Source organism: Arabidopsis lyrata (genome assembly GCF_000004255.2).
Source record: "Arabidopsis lyrata subsp. lyrata unplaced genomic scaffold ARALYscaffold_7, whole genome shotgun sequence".
Classification (NCBI taxonomy): Eukaryota; Viridiplantae; Streptophyta; class Magnoliopsida; order Brassicales; family Brassicaceae; genus Arabidopsis; species Arabidopsis lyrata.
In genome coordinates this window covers 14,012,079-14,028,647 of record NW_003302549.1, presented here as the reverse complement: position 1 = coordinate 14,028,647, position 16,569 = coordinate 14,012,079, and the positions used below count along the sequence as shown (strand labels likewise).

At 32.1% G+C, this 16,569-nt stretch overlaps 3 protein-coding genes across 3 annotated transcripts; all 3 read left to right on the top strand.

Moving 5' to 3' along the window:
• Window positions 1-1,010: 1,010 nt before the first annotated feature.
• On the top strand, window positions 1,011-1,935 carry LOC9306383 (uncharacterized protein At4g14450, chloroplastic). The gene is given in 3 exon segments (XM_002870266.2): window positions 1,011-1,065; window positions 1,198-1,448; window positions 1,450-1,935. Coding segments are annotated over 3 exon segments (642 nt in total). The 3' UTR covers window positions 1,786-1,935.
• Window positions 1,936-2,475: 540 nt separating this feature from the next.
• Window positions 2,476-4,350, top strand: LOC9306382 (bet1-like SNARE 1-2). Its single transcript, XM_002870265.2, has 6 exons — window positions 2,476-2,634; window positions 2,879-3,029; window positions 3,422-3,478; window positions 3,566-3,625; window positions 3,728-3,813; window positions 3,912-4,350. Exons 1-6 carry the CDS (start codon window positions 2,615-2,617, stop codon window positions 3,934-3,936), a joined length of 399 nt encoding a protein of 132 aa, XP_002870311.2. The 5' UTR covers window positions 2,476-2,614; the 3' UTR covers window positions 3,937-4,350.
• Window positions 4,351-7,131: 2,781 nt separating this feature from the next.
• On the top strand, window positions 7,132-8,640 carry LOC9304353 (AT-hook motif nuclear-localized protein 20). Its single transcript, XM_021016501.1, has one exon. The coding sequence runs from the start codon at window positions 7,561-7,563 to the stop codon at window positions 8,404-8,406; it is 846 nt and encodes a 281-aa protein (XP_020872160.1). The 5' UTR covers window positions 7,132-7,560; the 3' UTR covers window positions 8,407-8,640.
• Window positions 8,641-16,569: the final 7,929 nt, after the last annotated feature.

The window sequence follows — 16,569 nt, the reverse complement described above, 5'->3', positions numbered from 1 at the left end:
TTTGGAATAGCTTCTTATTTAGTTTCAAGCATGATTACTGGCATGATTTGATTGAGATTTTGTGTTTTAGCATTACTTCATGGACACATCACACATTCGATAAGAAAACAACATCATTGGTTAAATTAGTTCACTAACTCTTTAAGTTGTGCAAACAACATTAGTTAAATTAGTCCACCAACTCTTTCATTAAATACACAAGCTAGATAAAAAAAAAAAAAAAATCAGTGTCTTTAGATCCATATGACCGGCCAGTCGAACCGACCAAACCGTACCCTCTAATAATCGAGTATGGAATGCTATAAAACCAGACTTATATGTACCAACCATTATTAAGATCCTATGTTTCAAATACATATACTTAAATCTCTATTTATTATGTAAGGATTTTTATTTTATACCGAATAATTACTAAGATTTATCTTGTTTCTTGATTTTTTGTTTACGAAATTCATTTCACCGGATTTATTTCTGATTAATGACACCAGGATGGGACTAATATACAAATCCTATAATCATATATTACAAATCATGTTTATTTTTTACTTATTTTATTTAGATTAATAACATGCAATATGCGTGTTTGAATTAGGGTGGTGACACACTGACAACCCTAACACAAACCATTATTTTACATTTTTTTTTTTGTCATAGAGATGTCAATCATGATCGCTGAGTTGGGCCTGAAACCTGCAAAACCCATACATATTTAAGCATATCGTGACATGGCCCGATTGTTTATTTTTGCGGCTTAGATTGTAAAGCACGGTCCGGGCTAGACTCAAATATTCATATTCACCTGTGGTCCATAGCTTATATATGAGATCCAATAGAACATGTTCACGAGAATCTGTCCACATAACCTTATCCACCATTCACCATTTCATGAACATGTTTGGCTTCCATTAAGAAGATGATGTCTTTGTAATTTAATATCCAGTGGTGTTATACGGCATGAGCAGAGAGCATATATGCCGCAGTATTAGCTACACTCTCTTGTACTTGTTGACATGTTCTACTGGAATTCATACAAGCTATGGACCATAGGTGAGTATTTGTATACAGGTTAGAATGGATGAGATGAGAGTTTTGTATAAAAAAATTAAACTCATCTAGTTTTTATATAACTTGACATAGTTCAAATAAATGTTTAATTTGAAAAAGTTCAAAAAGAACTTTAACATAAAAAACAAGCAGGGAAAATTCAAAAGGAATTGGTCAAAGACTATTGCCAAAAAAAAAAATGTAAAGAAACGGAAAAAAGGGAAGGCAAAACAGCTAATTTTCTTTCTTCAACTCTGACCATATCCAAGCGTGTTCCTAGTCAACATGTTACTAGTCGTGTTCCTCAACTTATATATATCATCTACATAAACATCAGACATCACACACCAACATCAACAAATTATTGTGTTCTCATATACAAAAAAGTACTCAATTATCCTACAAGTTCACAAATCTATCTCCATGGCGTCCACGATGCAAAGAACAAGCAGCTCCGCAGCCAACAACGAGATGCAACATAGCCAGCTACAGAGACGAGCTCCGTCTTTGATCATCAAACCGACGTCGACTAATTGGAACATGGCGATCCCTCTCCTTTCGCCGCTAGCTCCTTCCCCAAGATCGTCCTTCAACCAATCGCATGTTCCTCCGCCCCATAACAAGACTGAGAAACCAGTGGAAGAAGTGAAGAAGACACCAATTTTCAAGAAATGGCAACATCCGGCGTCCCCGTTCTGCTACGAACAGACGACGTTTGTCCCACCGTTCATGAAACTTTAGTGGATTTCCATGACCCAGCGGCCAGCATCGTGTGAAGTTTGTCACACAAGCGTTTAACTATTTTCACGTTTTGTAAATTTAACTAACTGTGAGTTTGGTCCTCTAAAATAATACAATATACTTTTACCAAAAAAATAAAATAATAATAATAATAATAATACAATATTTTTTTTTATAACCCAGTGTCCCGACCATACTGTAATCCGACTAGCCCATTGGGCCTAAGCCCGCGTTCCTTGGATTTTTAAGCCTCCACTTAAGGGCCCCTCGGATCTGGTGGTCTGGGACGCTGCGCCCCGTAGGTAAATTGCGCAGTGGCCGGGACTCGAAGCCGGGTGGCGGGTGCCTCAGCCGAGGTTCCTATACCACCAGGAGACAAGCATCCGGTTTAATAATACAATATTCACTAACAAAGTATCATACAAGTTCAAATATTCCATCTTGTTTAATACATGAATTGGTAAAAACTAAAAACTAATTAAATTCATAAAACACGTAATAGAAGAAACAACTAAATCCATCATACACCTAGACCTAGTGTAGGGTTGGACTTTTCTTTTTTTTTCAAAGTGTTCAGTTTTACCAATTCAAACAACTAAATCTTGCGCCATCACCATAGACTGTGACTGTCTTTAATGGATTCAATTTAATTAGAGAAATGGGCCGAACTAAAGCCCAATAAGCTCTCACTTCGTCTCTCTCTCTTCTTCTAGGGACTTGTAACAGTAAGAACTTTCGTACGTTTCTCGCAATCAAAATCTTCACAATGTTCTAAATTCGTCTGTGATGGTGAGTCCTTCGTAAGAGATTAGAAGCGAAGACGAATCAAATGATGGTGAACTATCGAAGGTTTGATCTCATCTTCTTCATTCGAATCCTTGTTTTTATGTTGATTCGTCAATGATATTGATTCTTGATCCGGATCTCATCACAATCTTCAGATTCCTTGTTCCCGACACTCGAATTCCTGATTCTGAGTCAATGACCTAATTGCAGAGTTCGAATTACAGTTTTCTAGGTTTTGAATTGAGTGTCTCTATCTAGAATTTGAGAAAATTGGATCTGATTAAGAACGATTTTGATTTTGTTGCAGGGAGAATCGTGCTTCAAGAACGTCTCTATTCGATGGTCTTGATGGACTTGAAGAAGGTCGCTTGAGAGCTTCTTCTTCGTATTCTCATGACGAACGCGACAATGACGAAGCTTTGGAGAATCTGCAGGATAGAGTTTCGTTTCTCAAGAGAGTATGTTTCTTTCCATCTCTAGAACTAAAGAGTCAAAAGATCATCACAACCATAAACACTATGTGATTCTTCATTGTGAAATGGATTGTGCCACTGATCCTAATAGTTTGAGAAAGAACAGTCCCTTAAGCATAGTTAAATCTTTTGGATTCGACAAGCATCGAGCGATGATTAATTGTGAATTGTTTGAGAAAGATTTTTCTTGAATTAACTTTTAGATTAAGAACATTCCCTTAAGCATTGCTATGACTAGACCATGTTTAAGTCTTATATTAACAACTTCGAAAAGTCTAGTTATAAAGACAATGCCTTTTTTTTTGTTTTCACTCTTGTCAAATCTAGCTTGCAATAACGCTTGCCTGAGATGTAAGTTGGTAATAATGTCTTACCAGGTGACTGGAGATATACATGAAGAAGTTGAGAATCATAACCGCTTGCTTGACAAAGTGGTAAGCTGAAGTTTGATTTCATATGTTTCATTTTGTAGATCTCTGTCATATGCTTTTCTTCTTAGCTATTTGTTGTCTTATGTCCAGGGGAACAAAATGGACTCTGCGAGAGGGATAATGTCAGGAACAATCAACCGTTTCAAGTTGGTATGTAAATGAGATTTCGTACCTTTTTATGCATCAGCATCACCCCTTTTGTATTCACTAACAAAACTTATATCTGAAGAAAAATTGATTTTAACATGACAGGTCTTTGAGCAGAAGTCTAATCGAAAAAGTTGCAAACTCATAGCTTATTTTGTACTCCTGTTCTTGATCATGTATTACCTTATTAGGTAAAGTGCACTTCTTCTTATAGTTATCCAAACACTTAACTACTGGTTCAAGTCCTTGTTCTTCGACTCGAGCACTGACAATATTTCGGATTTTGCAGGCTATTAAACTACATCAAAGGGTAAATTTGGATACAAGAAGAAAGTAGTGTTACACTTACATGAATACTTGTTTCGTTTGGAAATCTAGAACAATAACTTCCATTTTTGGGTTTCGCCTGATGAATGAATGATTCAGACATAGTAAACAAGTCAAGGGACCCATATTAAGACAAAGAAAGAGATTGTGAAGAGACTAGTGAACCAATCGAAAGAAAAATGTTTGATAGAGACTTGTTTTGTCCAAAGCAAAATCATCTCATGTCATTTCATGTAATGTAGCAAAAGCTTCTTTATGATTTGTCAACTATTTGATCTTGTGATCATGTTAGCAATTTTGTCTACAAAAAGCTTAATTGATTGATTGATAAGCTTAATTATTAGGTTTCTGTGAAAAAAGTTTAGCACTTGTAATAAAAACAAGATAACTTGGCGTCTGAATCCAATTTTCAAAATTTTCAGGCGCAAATACCGTAGTGTATATTGACATTTGCTATAAGATCCTAATACGTAACAACATGAGGAAAATAAAAGAGAAATTTTTAACGACTCGTAACATCCATAAGTTGACATGACACACTATGCGGAAGAGTTTGATTTTTCCACTTTAGGTAACAAGTTGACAATAATCGACAAGTTCATTTTTGGTTTGGTATTCGACAAGAAGTTGACATGTACGTTTCCAATGGTTCGGTTTCTAGGTCAAATCATCTTAACAATTACGTAGACTAAAGTCTTAAATATTGAATTTAAGAGTGAATTTCTTGAAACTACTGTTAAGATAAATAATAACCATGAGTTTTAATATTAGCTACTAGAGTCTAGAGGATAACATTTGGGTTTTGGCACAAAATATAGAAAAAATACAAAAAAAATTTTGTTAACTTATTATTATCGTCAGTAATTTTTCAGTTTCTTCTATTCTTTTAGTATATGTTAAAATACCATGTTATTATATATGGATGTGATTTTTAAAAAAATATATATATATTATAACACATCAACAGATGTTAGGCTACAAGGTGCTAGATTATAAACAAAAGGGTTTGGATTCACACGAAAAATATCTGTAATTATTTTAAGAAGTTAGATATATAGATCATTCAAAAAATAGTAAGCTACATGGTTATATAATATACTGTTGGGAGTGATTCATCAACATAATCGTGACATATATACAACGTGCAGTCGAAATCGTTTCGAAGAAAGCCGCCGAAATACTCAGCCTTTTTAAAGACTAGTATACGACTTGTCTTACCACCCTTACTCAGAGAAATAGACTCATGATGCTGCGGGAAATGAATGACTTGCTTTCTTGAATAAACTCTTCATTTGAGCTCTGGTTGTTCTACCTCACAAATTATATATCTTCGTAGTTAATATTGAATATCTTCAAGGAGCTGACTTAAAATTAAAAGTACACATACATTGGAGCACGCCCACCATGGCTATTGGGCCATAACAGAGTTATCACACGGGTCATATCGGCCAAAAGCAGACTGCATCTAGTAGGGCAAGGTATGATTGATAAACACGATCGACAAGGAACTCAAGAACATCAATTCGCATATTGAACCTACATATATGACCGTATATAGGTATGTGGGAGGAGTGCATTTGCACCAGGTCCTTGTTCAAACAAACATTAAAAAAAATTAGTGTATTTAAGGACAGAAAAAAATTCAAACTTTTTTCTATGTAATTCAATTTCAATTTTGAACAAAGACCATTGTTTTTTTTTGTTTTTTTGTTTTAGCTGGTCCTACCTACATATGAATCCAAGCTAAGTTTTTTCATATGTATAGGTCTCACGATAAAGTATGTGTATGTGTGTATACATCTTATTTGAAAGTATGTTTTGAGATTATGTCAGAATGATCTACCGACATGTGATGACAAAACATGTGAAAATATCATGTGGTGATTTTTATGGTCGGTAAACAAGTTTTGAAAACCTTCTGAAATAGCAAACCGTCAGTCGGACATGAGCGGATTCCACGGACCGAGAGAAAGCGTGGGGACCCACTGACGGTGATAGTCAGGATGACAGGATATCACCTCTTTTATGTTCATATACTTCATCAAAATCTCGGCATACTCACATCCGTCTCCTGAAGAGTACCAACGCCCTCTATATTAAAATATATTTGTATACGCTCTTCCATTAACATCCTTTCTAAGCTAACGAAAACTTCATATTAAGCCTTAGGTTACTGCTTTGTTAGGTCCAAAACTAAATCATCCTCATTGTTTTCCCAATTTCTGGCAACTCACATTAACTCAATTCTGACTAGAGTGTCAAAGAGTTTTCGAGATGACATACATCTAAAAGGCGGTTAGGCAAAGATTAAGTTACTAAACTTGTAAATTCAGCCTTGACTACCAAGAAAAACCTTATGGATTTAGAACATGGTTCAAGAATTTTCTATATGGTATCAATTGTGGTTTAAGGGATGATTAGTTGAGATTGTAACGGTAATTGTTGTTTAAAATATTGGTTTTAAAATTTTTGTTTCTAATAAATGGGTTGTGAGTAAAAATTAAAAAAAAAAAAAAAAAAAAAATCTAAAGCGATTGATGATTGACTTAATAATTGTGTAAAAACTCAAAATATTTAAGTGTACAAAGTACTCATTAGATTAGAAGTTTAAAAAAATAAAAATAGATTAGAAGTTAGATACTTGGATTAATTACTCAAACGTATAAATATCAGTCATATCTTATTATAGAAATAGGGTAAGAGTTGTCGAGAGTGGAGACGTCGGGGCAAGGGAACATGACGTGCTCCCCACCACCCCAATGCTCACGCGCACTATGCCCCACTTAACCCTAATTTCCAATGCTAATCTATTAATTACATTTTATTTATTTTATGTCTTGATTTATTAAAAGATAACTACATTTATTGTATGTATAACTGCAATATTACTTCTCTAGTTTAAGAAGAAAAAGGTGAACCTAGTTTTTTTTTTTTTAGTTCCCCATGCCACAACATTCCAACACTTATCTATTTCCAAAGATTCAAAAAAAAAAGAACAACACTTTGGTCTTCTTCCCCATTTCAATTTTTGTGTTCATGTTACTACAATTGTTTATGCTGTCTCTTGGGTTTTAATGAAAGTTCATTAAATATGTTATGGTCTTTCTGGTGCTTAATACTTTAGCATAATCGGTATTCATTTCCACTGTTGGTTTAAAATAGACTCATAAATGGGTCCAGTATATTATATTTGTATTAATAAAAAGAGATTACACATATAGTATTGCGTTCTTGGATTCTATATAAACCATCAAACCCTATATAAAATAATACTAACTTGTGAAAATTAATTATTGCCCACTTTCTCTCTCTGCGATTGATTCTTGGAAAGAAAATCAAAGTCTCAATAGCTTTGCTTTGATTCTAGTTCCATTCCACAATTGCATCTAATTCTCCTACCTTAGCCTTTTCTTCTTTACTTTTATCATCATCAACTCCTAAATTTCATATGAAACTAGAGAAATCAATTGAAAAGAAAAATTTCAAGAAAGAGCTACATACACCTTTCGACCTTATTGTAAAGTTGGAACCCTAGAGGCCTTTCAAGCGAATCATCAGGGTAATAATTTCTTGATCTTTTTTTTTAGTGAATTTTCAGTTTTTGGTCAATCATGGCAAACCCTTGGTGGACGAACCAGAGTGGTTTAGCCGGCATGGTGGACCATTCGGCCTCCTCAGGCCATCACCAAAATCATCACCACCAAAGTATTCTTACCAAAGGAGATCTTGGAATAGCCATGAATCAGAGCCAAGATAACGACCAAGACGAAGACGACGATCCAAGGGAAGGAGCCGTCGAGGTGGTCAACCGTAGACCAAGAGGTAGACCACCAGGATCCAAAAACAAACCCAAAGCTCCAATCTTTGTGACAAGAGACAGCCCCAACGCACTCCGTAGCCATGTGTTGGAGATCTCCGACGGCAGCGACGTCGCCGAGACAATCGCTCACTTCTCTAGACGCAGACAACGCGGCGTTTGCGTTCTTAGCGGAACAGGCTCAGTCGCTAACGTCACCCTCCGTCAAGCCGCGGCACCAGGAGGCGTCGTCTCTCTCCAAGGCAGGTTTGAGATCTTATCCTTAACCGGTGCTTTCCTCCCTGGTCCTTCCCCACCCGGTTCAACCGGTTTAACGGTTTACTTAGCCGGGGTCCAAGGTCAGGTCGTTGGAGGTAGCGTCGTAGGACCGCTCTTGGCCATAGGGTCGGTCATGGTGATTGCTGCTACTTTCTCTAACGCTACTTATGAGAGATTGCCTATGGAAGAGGAGGAAGACGGTGGCGGCTCAAGACAGATTCACGGAGGCGGTGACTCGCCGCCCGGAATCGGTAGTAGCCTGCCTGATCTATCGGGGATGGCCGGGCCAGGCTACAATATGCCGCCGCATCTGATTCCAAATGGGGCTGGTCAGTTAGGGCACGAACCATATACATGGGTCCACGCGCGACCACCATACTGACTCAGCGAGCCATTTCTAAATGTTCTATATAAATAAATATATAGATGAATATAAGTGATTTGAGGTAGTCTATTACAAAGCTTTGCTCTTGTTGGAAAAATAAATAAGTATCAAAGCTTTGCTTGTTATTAATGGAAAATACAAAAGACGAAACTAAGGGACTTTCGGATTTTCAGTATCATTACTACTCCACGAAGTTATTGAAATGAATAAACATTGTACTGTAAATTAGAATGTTTGTCTTTTTGTTTTTGTTTAGTAGTATTTGACTACAATATTTGTATGTGTTTTCCTTTTGTGATCTTTACATACTTTACGTTTTGATTGGCACAAAAATCATAAGTATATATATATATTTAATGCTGGTTCAACGATGAAGGAACAACGAGAGCATTGCCTATTTGTGCGTTTCGATATTATATTAGTTCTGATTCATGAGCATTTCTAATTAAGGTTATTACCATAGGTCCATAGTGGTGGTTCTTTGATCTTCGGGTCATGATGCTATTGGAAATTTTTTAATGTGACTTTATAAACTAAAGAAATGCAAGTGGGTATTAAGAAATTTTGTTGACTAAGCATGTACACAGAGCCGTCCATAGGTACAAGCCATGGTGTTTGCGGTCTTTTTAAATATATATATTTAATCGGCCCCAAATTTTTGCAAAGATCCATTAGTTCTGCTGGAAACATTGTACTAACTTAGAGTTGAGGTCTCCGGTTCAATATCCCTTGAGGGAGATATCTTTTTTGTTTTTTTTAAAGGAAAAATCAGCAAAAAAAAATTATTTTTGCTTGGAGCCACCAAAATCTCTGGGACGGCTCTGTATGTACAAGTTCAATTTGTATTAATTAATAAGTTATTTAATGGTACATGACATGAGAGAAGCTAAAAACAAAATCATGAATGAACAAAAAAAAATGGTTGATGTTGTTGGCGAGGACGACTTAAGGAAGTTTAGTTTAGTTACAATCATGAAGTTTTAAGTTGTAAGTTAATAGGAGTATAAAGTCTTAACCAAAAATATTACTATTACCAAATGATCATTTATTGATGTTAATGCACTTTTATGATTTTCTAATGTTTGTTTTTTTCAAATAAAACTTGATATACATATTACATACATAATTCGAGGCTCTTCTCTGGGCGATTAAGTGTATAATTGGTGCAGATAATTAAGAAGTAGCGTTCCTTACAGAATGTTCTGATCTGGTGAAGATGGTGTCTTCTCCGGCCGGCATTTTCAGTGTACTTGGAGGAATTCTAGAGCGACAAGGAAGAATTATCATCCTTCTCTTTATCTTTAATTTCTCGTAATGCTATTGTAAAAGCGGATAATCTGGCACGAAAAATTCGTACATAACCGCTCAATATCACATATGTAAACAACATTCCACAGAAATGACTCTTTTGAGCTCTAATTAAATTCGGATGACAAAAAAAAAAAAACTTGATATAGATGTAACCTTCTAACAATTAAGATTCCTTCTGTTTAGATATATAAGATTTATAAGTGAAAAGCATGCATATTAAAATTTTATTTTTAAAAGAAAATATCATTAAATATTTGGTTTACAAAAATTAGTGAAACTAAATCATAAAAGATAGCTTTTTAATGATTTTTGCTTATTAGTGATGATGAATTGTAAAATTCAAGAACTATTGATCAAAGAATTTATTGAATTATTATTAGTTTAGAATTACAGAAAATTATTTAGTACAAAATATGGTACACATCTATAATTAAACATCAATTTTTAAATATAAATGAAGCCATCATCATTTAGAAACAGAGAAACTAAGTATTACATAATATAAGTAGTCACAAAATTTCAACTATAATTAATTTTAAAATTTGCATAGAAACTTGTAAGACATTTAAAATATATCTAATTCCTATTTATTGAAACTAAGGAAATACATATGTATTAGGTTTAATCCATTATTTTTTCATCGTTTGCGCCACTCATTTATAAGTACATGACCTGATTATGATTTAAAAATATGAAACTATATCTGGTAAATATTATAAAAATGTTTTTGTATACATACCAGTTGTTAAACCAAATGATTAAATGGGTCAAACTCTCACCATCTTACTAGTTTGAACAATAATAAATTTTAAGTTATTCTTTAGAATAAAATTAGTGATAAATGAAATAAGTAATAACTAAGAAAATATATTAGCTATGTAAACTTCGTACTTTCACTTTTTCAGTTTAGATTTCTGAACATCTTATTATATAAACTATGATTTTCAAAGTTAGTAACTCACGTGATCGTGTCACGTGTCAAAATTATCGATTAAGATTTTGCTATGTATCAAATAAATATTTCTGTTTTAAATAATTAAAAAATATATATGTAGTTATAAGAAAAATATAAATTTAGCAGTTTTAATTGTAAAAAAAATAATTATAAGGAAATTATACATATATTTCCATAAGAGATTTACCATTTGGCACAAAAAAATTTGGTTTTAACAAATTAAAAATTGTAAAAATATAATTATAACCAAATTATAAATTTAAACAGTTTAATTTCAAAAATAGAAAAATATTCTTATAAGGAAACTATACGTATATATAATGAAATTATATGTATATTAATTTTTCATAAAAATCGAAATCATAAAATTATGCTAACAGTACAAGAAAAAGGATTTCAGAATAGAAAAAGGATTAAAAAAATTATATAATTCATGATTAATCCTATAAGAAAAAGGATTGTAAATACTCACCTCTAAATAAACAAATATATTGTCTAATATTTTCTCACCAAGCAAACTAATTTCTTTATAAACATCACCATTGCTTTAACTTCATTCTATTGGTAAAGCTTTTCCTCTTTTTTTTGTCATAAATTATTTTTAGGATAATATTAGTAATTAACCTTTGTAAGTAAAAAAAAAAAATTTGAAAACTAATATTTTTTAGAGATGAAATGGCCCTCAAACAAAAGACAAAAAAACGTACATGTAACTAAAAAAAAAAAAACATGTAATAAATATTAGTAACACGAAATCAGAAAAAACAAAAAAAATTTGACTATGAAAGAGAGACATCTAATGAGAATTAGAGGGAAAAATTTGTCATTTAATAAAGTATCATGTCATACTAAAAGAAATAGGAGTAGCATGTGATTGTTAATAGAGGTGATGATGGTGGTGGTTGATGGTTACGGAGGTGGTGATAGGGTGACTTTAAAATTAACATAAATCATGTAAAAATTATTTATCATTTATTGGAAATATATTATGCCAGTTTCTAAAATTAAAACATACTCCCTCTGTTTCATATTATATGATGTTTTAGCCATTTTATTTTGTTTCACAATATAAGATGTTTTGGAAAAAAAAATTCAAGTTTATATGCAAAAAAATTAAATTTGAATAATTTTGTGACTATTTAGATTCTGCAGTAAATCATATCATTGGTCAAATTATCTTGAATATATAAAAACTAAAAGAATTAATTAGTTCATTAAACTTTGTGCTTTAAGGCAAAACATCCTATATTTTAAAACAGAGGGAGTATATGTTTATATAACTTTAGTTAATCTTACTAAAAAAATAAAAATATAAAAATTTCGACCAGCAACCCGTGCAACGCACGGATCCATATATATAGTTTAGTTATAAAAGCTGTTGAAAAAAAACTAAGGCAAGATAAATACATTTTATATTGCATATTACTTATATATAGAAGTAAAGTGAAATTAGTTTGGACTATATTTTTAGAGAAACATTCGATTACAAAAGAAGCTGCAATTTCATCTAAAAATAATAATGATTATTCATCTAATAAATATGAGAAACCTTATTCATACTCTATTTGACCAGAAAAAAACACCCAAAAACATTTCTTAAGAACTATACTTATTATTATTAATTATTATTCTTTTTCTTCAAATATTTTTCTGTTTTTAACTAAGTCTCATAGTCAAAACATTGAATTATCAATACAGAATATTCGAAACACATCACGATCACTCCACCAATTTTTTCTCATATCAACTAATTGTAGTAGTATTCACATACTATTTTTTTTTTTTTTTGGTGTGTGCAAAAGTAGTATTCACATACTAAAAAGCATATTTGCCGCAACAATAACTTCTACATGACAAACCCATTTCATCTAAAATCTATTTCACTTATAAATGTATTATTAGACTATGACTTGTAATCTAGTGATTTAAGTTATTATTATCTTCTTCTTTTGTTAATACTAGTTTATGTTATTATTATTATTATCATTGTGATTCCACACGAATCAAATCCGTATGTTATATGCTATTGAACAAAAAAAAATGAATTGTTATATTTTATTGTTGTCTTTTACTTTTAAAAACCAATACTGCCGCCTTATGTCACTAGACAATTTGTTAAACTGGATTTTCACCAAATAGTGACAATCTAACAATTTTGATTATTAAACTACTAAAAATGCATAGTTCCTTTGTAGATACCAACGGGTGTGACTGGTTAAAATTAGAAGAAAAAAGAAGAAAAAAGCTAGAAGAAAAGAGAAGAAAAAAAATTAAAAGATAAAAGAATTATTTCTACCATATAATTGTAGTAGGAATTTTTAACCCTTTTTATGTTATTTTTGGGATAAATTGGGAAGAAAACAATTATTCCAAATTTTATTTGACTGGTTAACTTTTAGAAGAAAATAGAAATTCTTCTCTTCATTTTTCTTCTATAAGATGTTAATAGTCACACCCAATATGAATCACGTCAAATCGAGTGGGGGATCCTAGAAATGGCGAAACATGAAGGACCATCTTCACATGAATTCACGTGTAAATCGTCAAAGCCAATGGGACGTATATAATTATTCTATTAGTATAATACAGTTATAATATCGTGTAATTAATAGCATCTGGTGTCACATCATCGCAAAGCTTGAAGACAGCATTAGTTACTTAATCGGACCAATTAATCCATGAACAAGTGAATACCCTCTTTTATCGACCCAATGTCGATATAATTTTCTTTATCAAAAATAAAATAAATGTCGATATAACTTTCTAGTGATTTAGCACTGCATTATTGACTCTGTAAGCTAAAAGTACATTAACGACTTTAAACTTAAGAGATGAGACAAAGACTGTTTTTTTCTTAAGGTTAATGCCTAACTATATATGCAACAGCACCATAAGCTTTTTCTGAACCAATTCTCAAAAACATTTCGTAGGCTGCTTATCAAAAAAAAACATTTCTTAGGCCAAACATTTTTTTTCTAAACTCGTAGCCAAACATTTTCATGCAGCAAGTCTCGAGAAAACATTTATACCTATGTAGTAATGTATATTATGCTTTATGCAACGAATTAATTTTATTTTTCGCCTTTAGTTATGAGAAAAGAGGAGAGGAGTGTTACCAAAAAAAAAAGAAAAGAGGAGAGGAGGACATGGTCCCGTTCTTAACCTAAAAGCGGAGTACTAAAATCCAAAAAAAACAAATGCAGAAAACAGAATCACAAGTCACAACACCAACTCTATACAAATATTTTGACCAAAAAAAAAAACTCTATACAAATATAATAGAAACTTTCTCAAATCCAAGAGCCAACACCGGGCCTCATACATCATTGACTCTTGAAAATAGAGATTCTCTATTTTTTCTTCTATAAATAGAGTTAAACTTTTTATAGGAAAAAATAGAGGAACACATTGGAGTAAAAATAGAGAAAATTTACATTTATTATAGAGATAGAGCTAAAAATAGGAAAATACATTAGAGATGGTCTAAGTTGCTAACTGTAGTAGCTTTGTTTTTCATAAATACTGATAATTTATCTTTATGAAATCACTAATTATTGTGACAATAGTTTATCTTTATGAAATCAGTAATTATTGTGCCAAACAAGAATTTTTGTGATGAGACTTCCTATCCACAAAAGAATCATTTGTTACCGAAAATATCAGTTAACTTACAATTGGTTGGAATCCTAAAATGTCTACTTAATAAGCTGATTTCCATCAAGTATTACATCATTGCCCACTTCGTTATTGCATCACTAATATATTTACTTGTTTCAAATATAAAAGTAACTTTAAAATATCAGTATATATTAAAACTCCAAATAAAGGTCTATAGTTAACCCTAGTCACATCCCATTCTGTATGTTTTCTTTAACTTTAACAAAATTTAACGTTTTCCTAACATGCAATTAAATTTTGTCTTTAAAATAGCTTTAATTAGCTGGATATTAATCTTCTAAATCCAGCTTCTTGCTTAAAAAAAATCAGTTTCTAGAAACTATTAAGAAGTTTTTAGAAAACTTATAGTCTAATTTATGTTTTAACATTACTAAATCAACCGAGTGACAATACATTAAATATTGGATTTAAAGATAGTCAGATCATGAATTTGAGTCCCAAATTTTTTAAAAAATCATCCTTATTAACTATTTTGGCCGTCAATCTAAATAAACTATTTTAGATTATGATTTATGAGTTTCAAAAAGGAATTATAGGAAAAGTCATGCAAAAATTTTGTTCCTTTGTATATGTAACTTCTAAATATATTTTTAGTTGTTGGGTTTACTAGTTATTCCATCAAATAAATTTTCATTTACTCGCTATGCAACTAATTTAAAATATGTCAAAATCCACAATTAAAAAATCAGATTTTCGCCCAAACTATGTTGGGCTGAAAATACCGAGATTGTAAAAACAAATTATATTTGGAAAAAAAGGTTAAGAGTAACAAAAGGAAAGATTGTCCGTGTGTAAGTGCTGTTGGTCTTCCTTGACTTGTCTCAAGCCGAATCTCAAGGTTATTTCTTTGTTCCTAGCCGGTCTCTTTTTCCTCGTCTGCCTTAGTGTGGTTTGACTGTTGTGGTTCTTATTTCCCTGGTATCGGTGAAGCTTGCTTTCTTGCCTGTTGGTGTTGCGGTTGGAGACTTCGGTCGTATTTCATTACCGGTCTCCATGATGCTATCCGACGTCTACAGTTTCTATAAGAAAGCTTGGTGGGTTTCTCTTTGGAACAGGGGGTCAAGTGTAGTGCATTGGTCTTAGCTTTACCTTTATAAGCTTTTTATGTTGGTTATCTCGTCTTTTTTATGTTGCTTCCCTGTTGTTTAGGGCTATGCTTCCCTTGTTTGGGCTTTTGTCTCCAGGGATATCTCGTTGTTCCGCCGGCTTTAGTTTTTCACCTTTGGTTTCCGGGGACATTTTGTTGTTCCGCCGGCTTTAGTATTTCACTTTGTATCTTTGCTTGGCATAATCAAATATTTACCAGTGAAAAAAAAAAAACAAAAGGAAAGATTGTTGTTATACTATTTCCAAGGATTGAAATATGGGAAAGGCGCAAAAAAAGACTGAAACAAGAAAAAGACAAAAGAGGAAACTGAAGAAGCTTTGACTGATTCAACATCTCCCACCCACGTGTACATGCTTTTCCTCCCGTAAATACCGGGCAACCCTCTCCTCAAAATTATTTTATATTTAAATTTAATAAAAATGAAATTCAATGTTGTTCCACAAATTGTATTAATCACTCTTACATGTTTCATATTTCTTAGAAATAATATGCATATGTTATAAATATAATTATCAAAATAAATTTTAGTTTATCTGCTAAATTTAGTTATATAGAGAAACTTGTCATGCAAACTTTATATATATATATATACATTTTGAATATTTGTTATTATATATTTCCATATCTAAGTTTTATACTTTTAGCTAATACAACATATCTAAGTTTTAAGTTAACAATTCAATTTTTTTTGGCGGTTTTCAAAGACAGGGATCAGGGAATATGACATGCAAACACAAATATATGTAACTAGAACCGAGTGGGTCTGCTAGTAAGGCTTGTAGAACCAAGATGAACTATATTGGAATTAGTATTTTCAGCCCAACATATTCATTTATTTTAGCTTATGATCAAATCCCCAAATTGCTTATTTGGGTTGATTTCAAAGTTTAATAATATTTTTGTGTTACTTCAATAATGATTTTGAGACAAAAAAAAAGAAGATGCTAATGATATATGAATTTTATTAATATGTTAAAATTTTATGAATCAAGTACGTAAGTAATCAACGAATTTTAGATAAAGGTCAAATATATTCCAGAATCTTCAAAAATTACTGTAAAGGTAACAGTTTAAGAACGAACATCTTAGTTAATTATATATATAGAAA

Coding starts and splice junctions, on each gene's coding strand:
- LOC9306382 (XM_002870265.2), top strand. CDS start 2,615: ATGATGGTGAACTATCGAAG. Junction 3,626..3,727: donor CAATCAACCGTTTCAAGTTG/GTATGTAAATGA, acceptor TTAACATGACAG/GTCTTTGAGCAGAAGTCTAA. Junction 3,814..3,911: donor ATCATGTATTACCTTATTAG/GTAAAGTGCACT, acceptor CGGATTTTGCAG/GCTATTAAACTACATCAAAG.
- LOC9304353 (XM_021016501.1), top strand. CDS start 7,561: ATGGCAAACCCTTGGTGGACGAACCAGAGTGGTTTAGCCGGCATGGTG.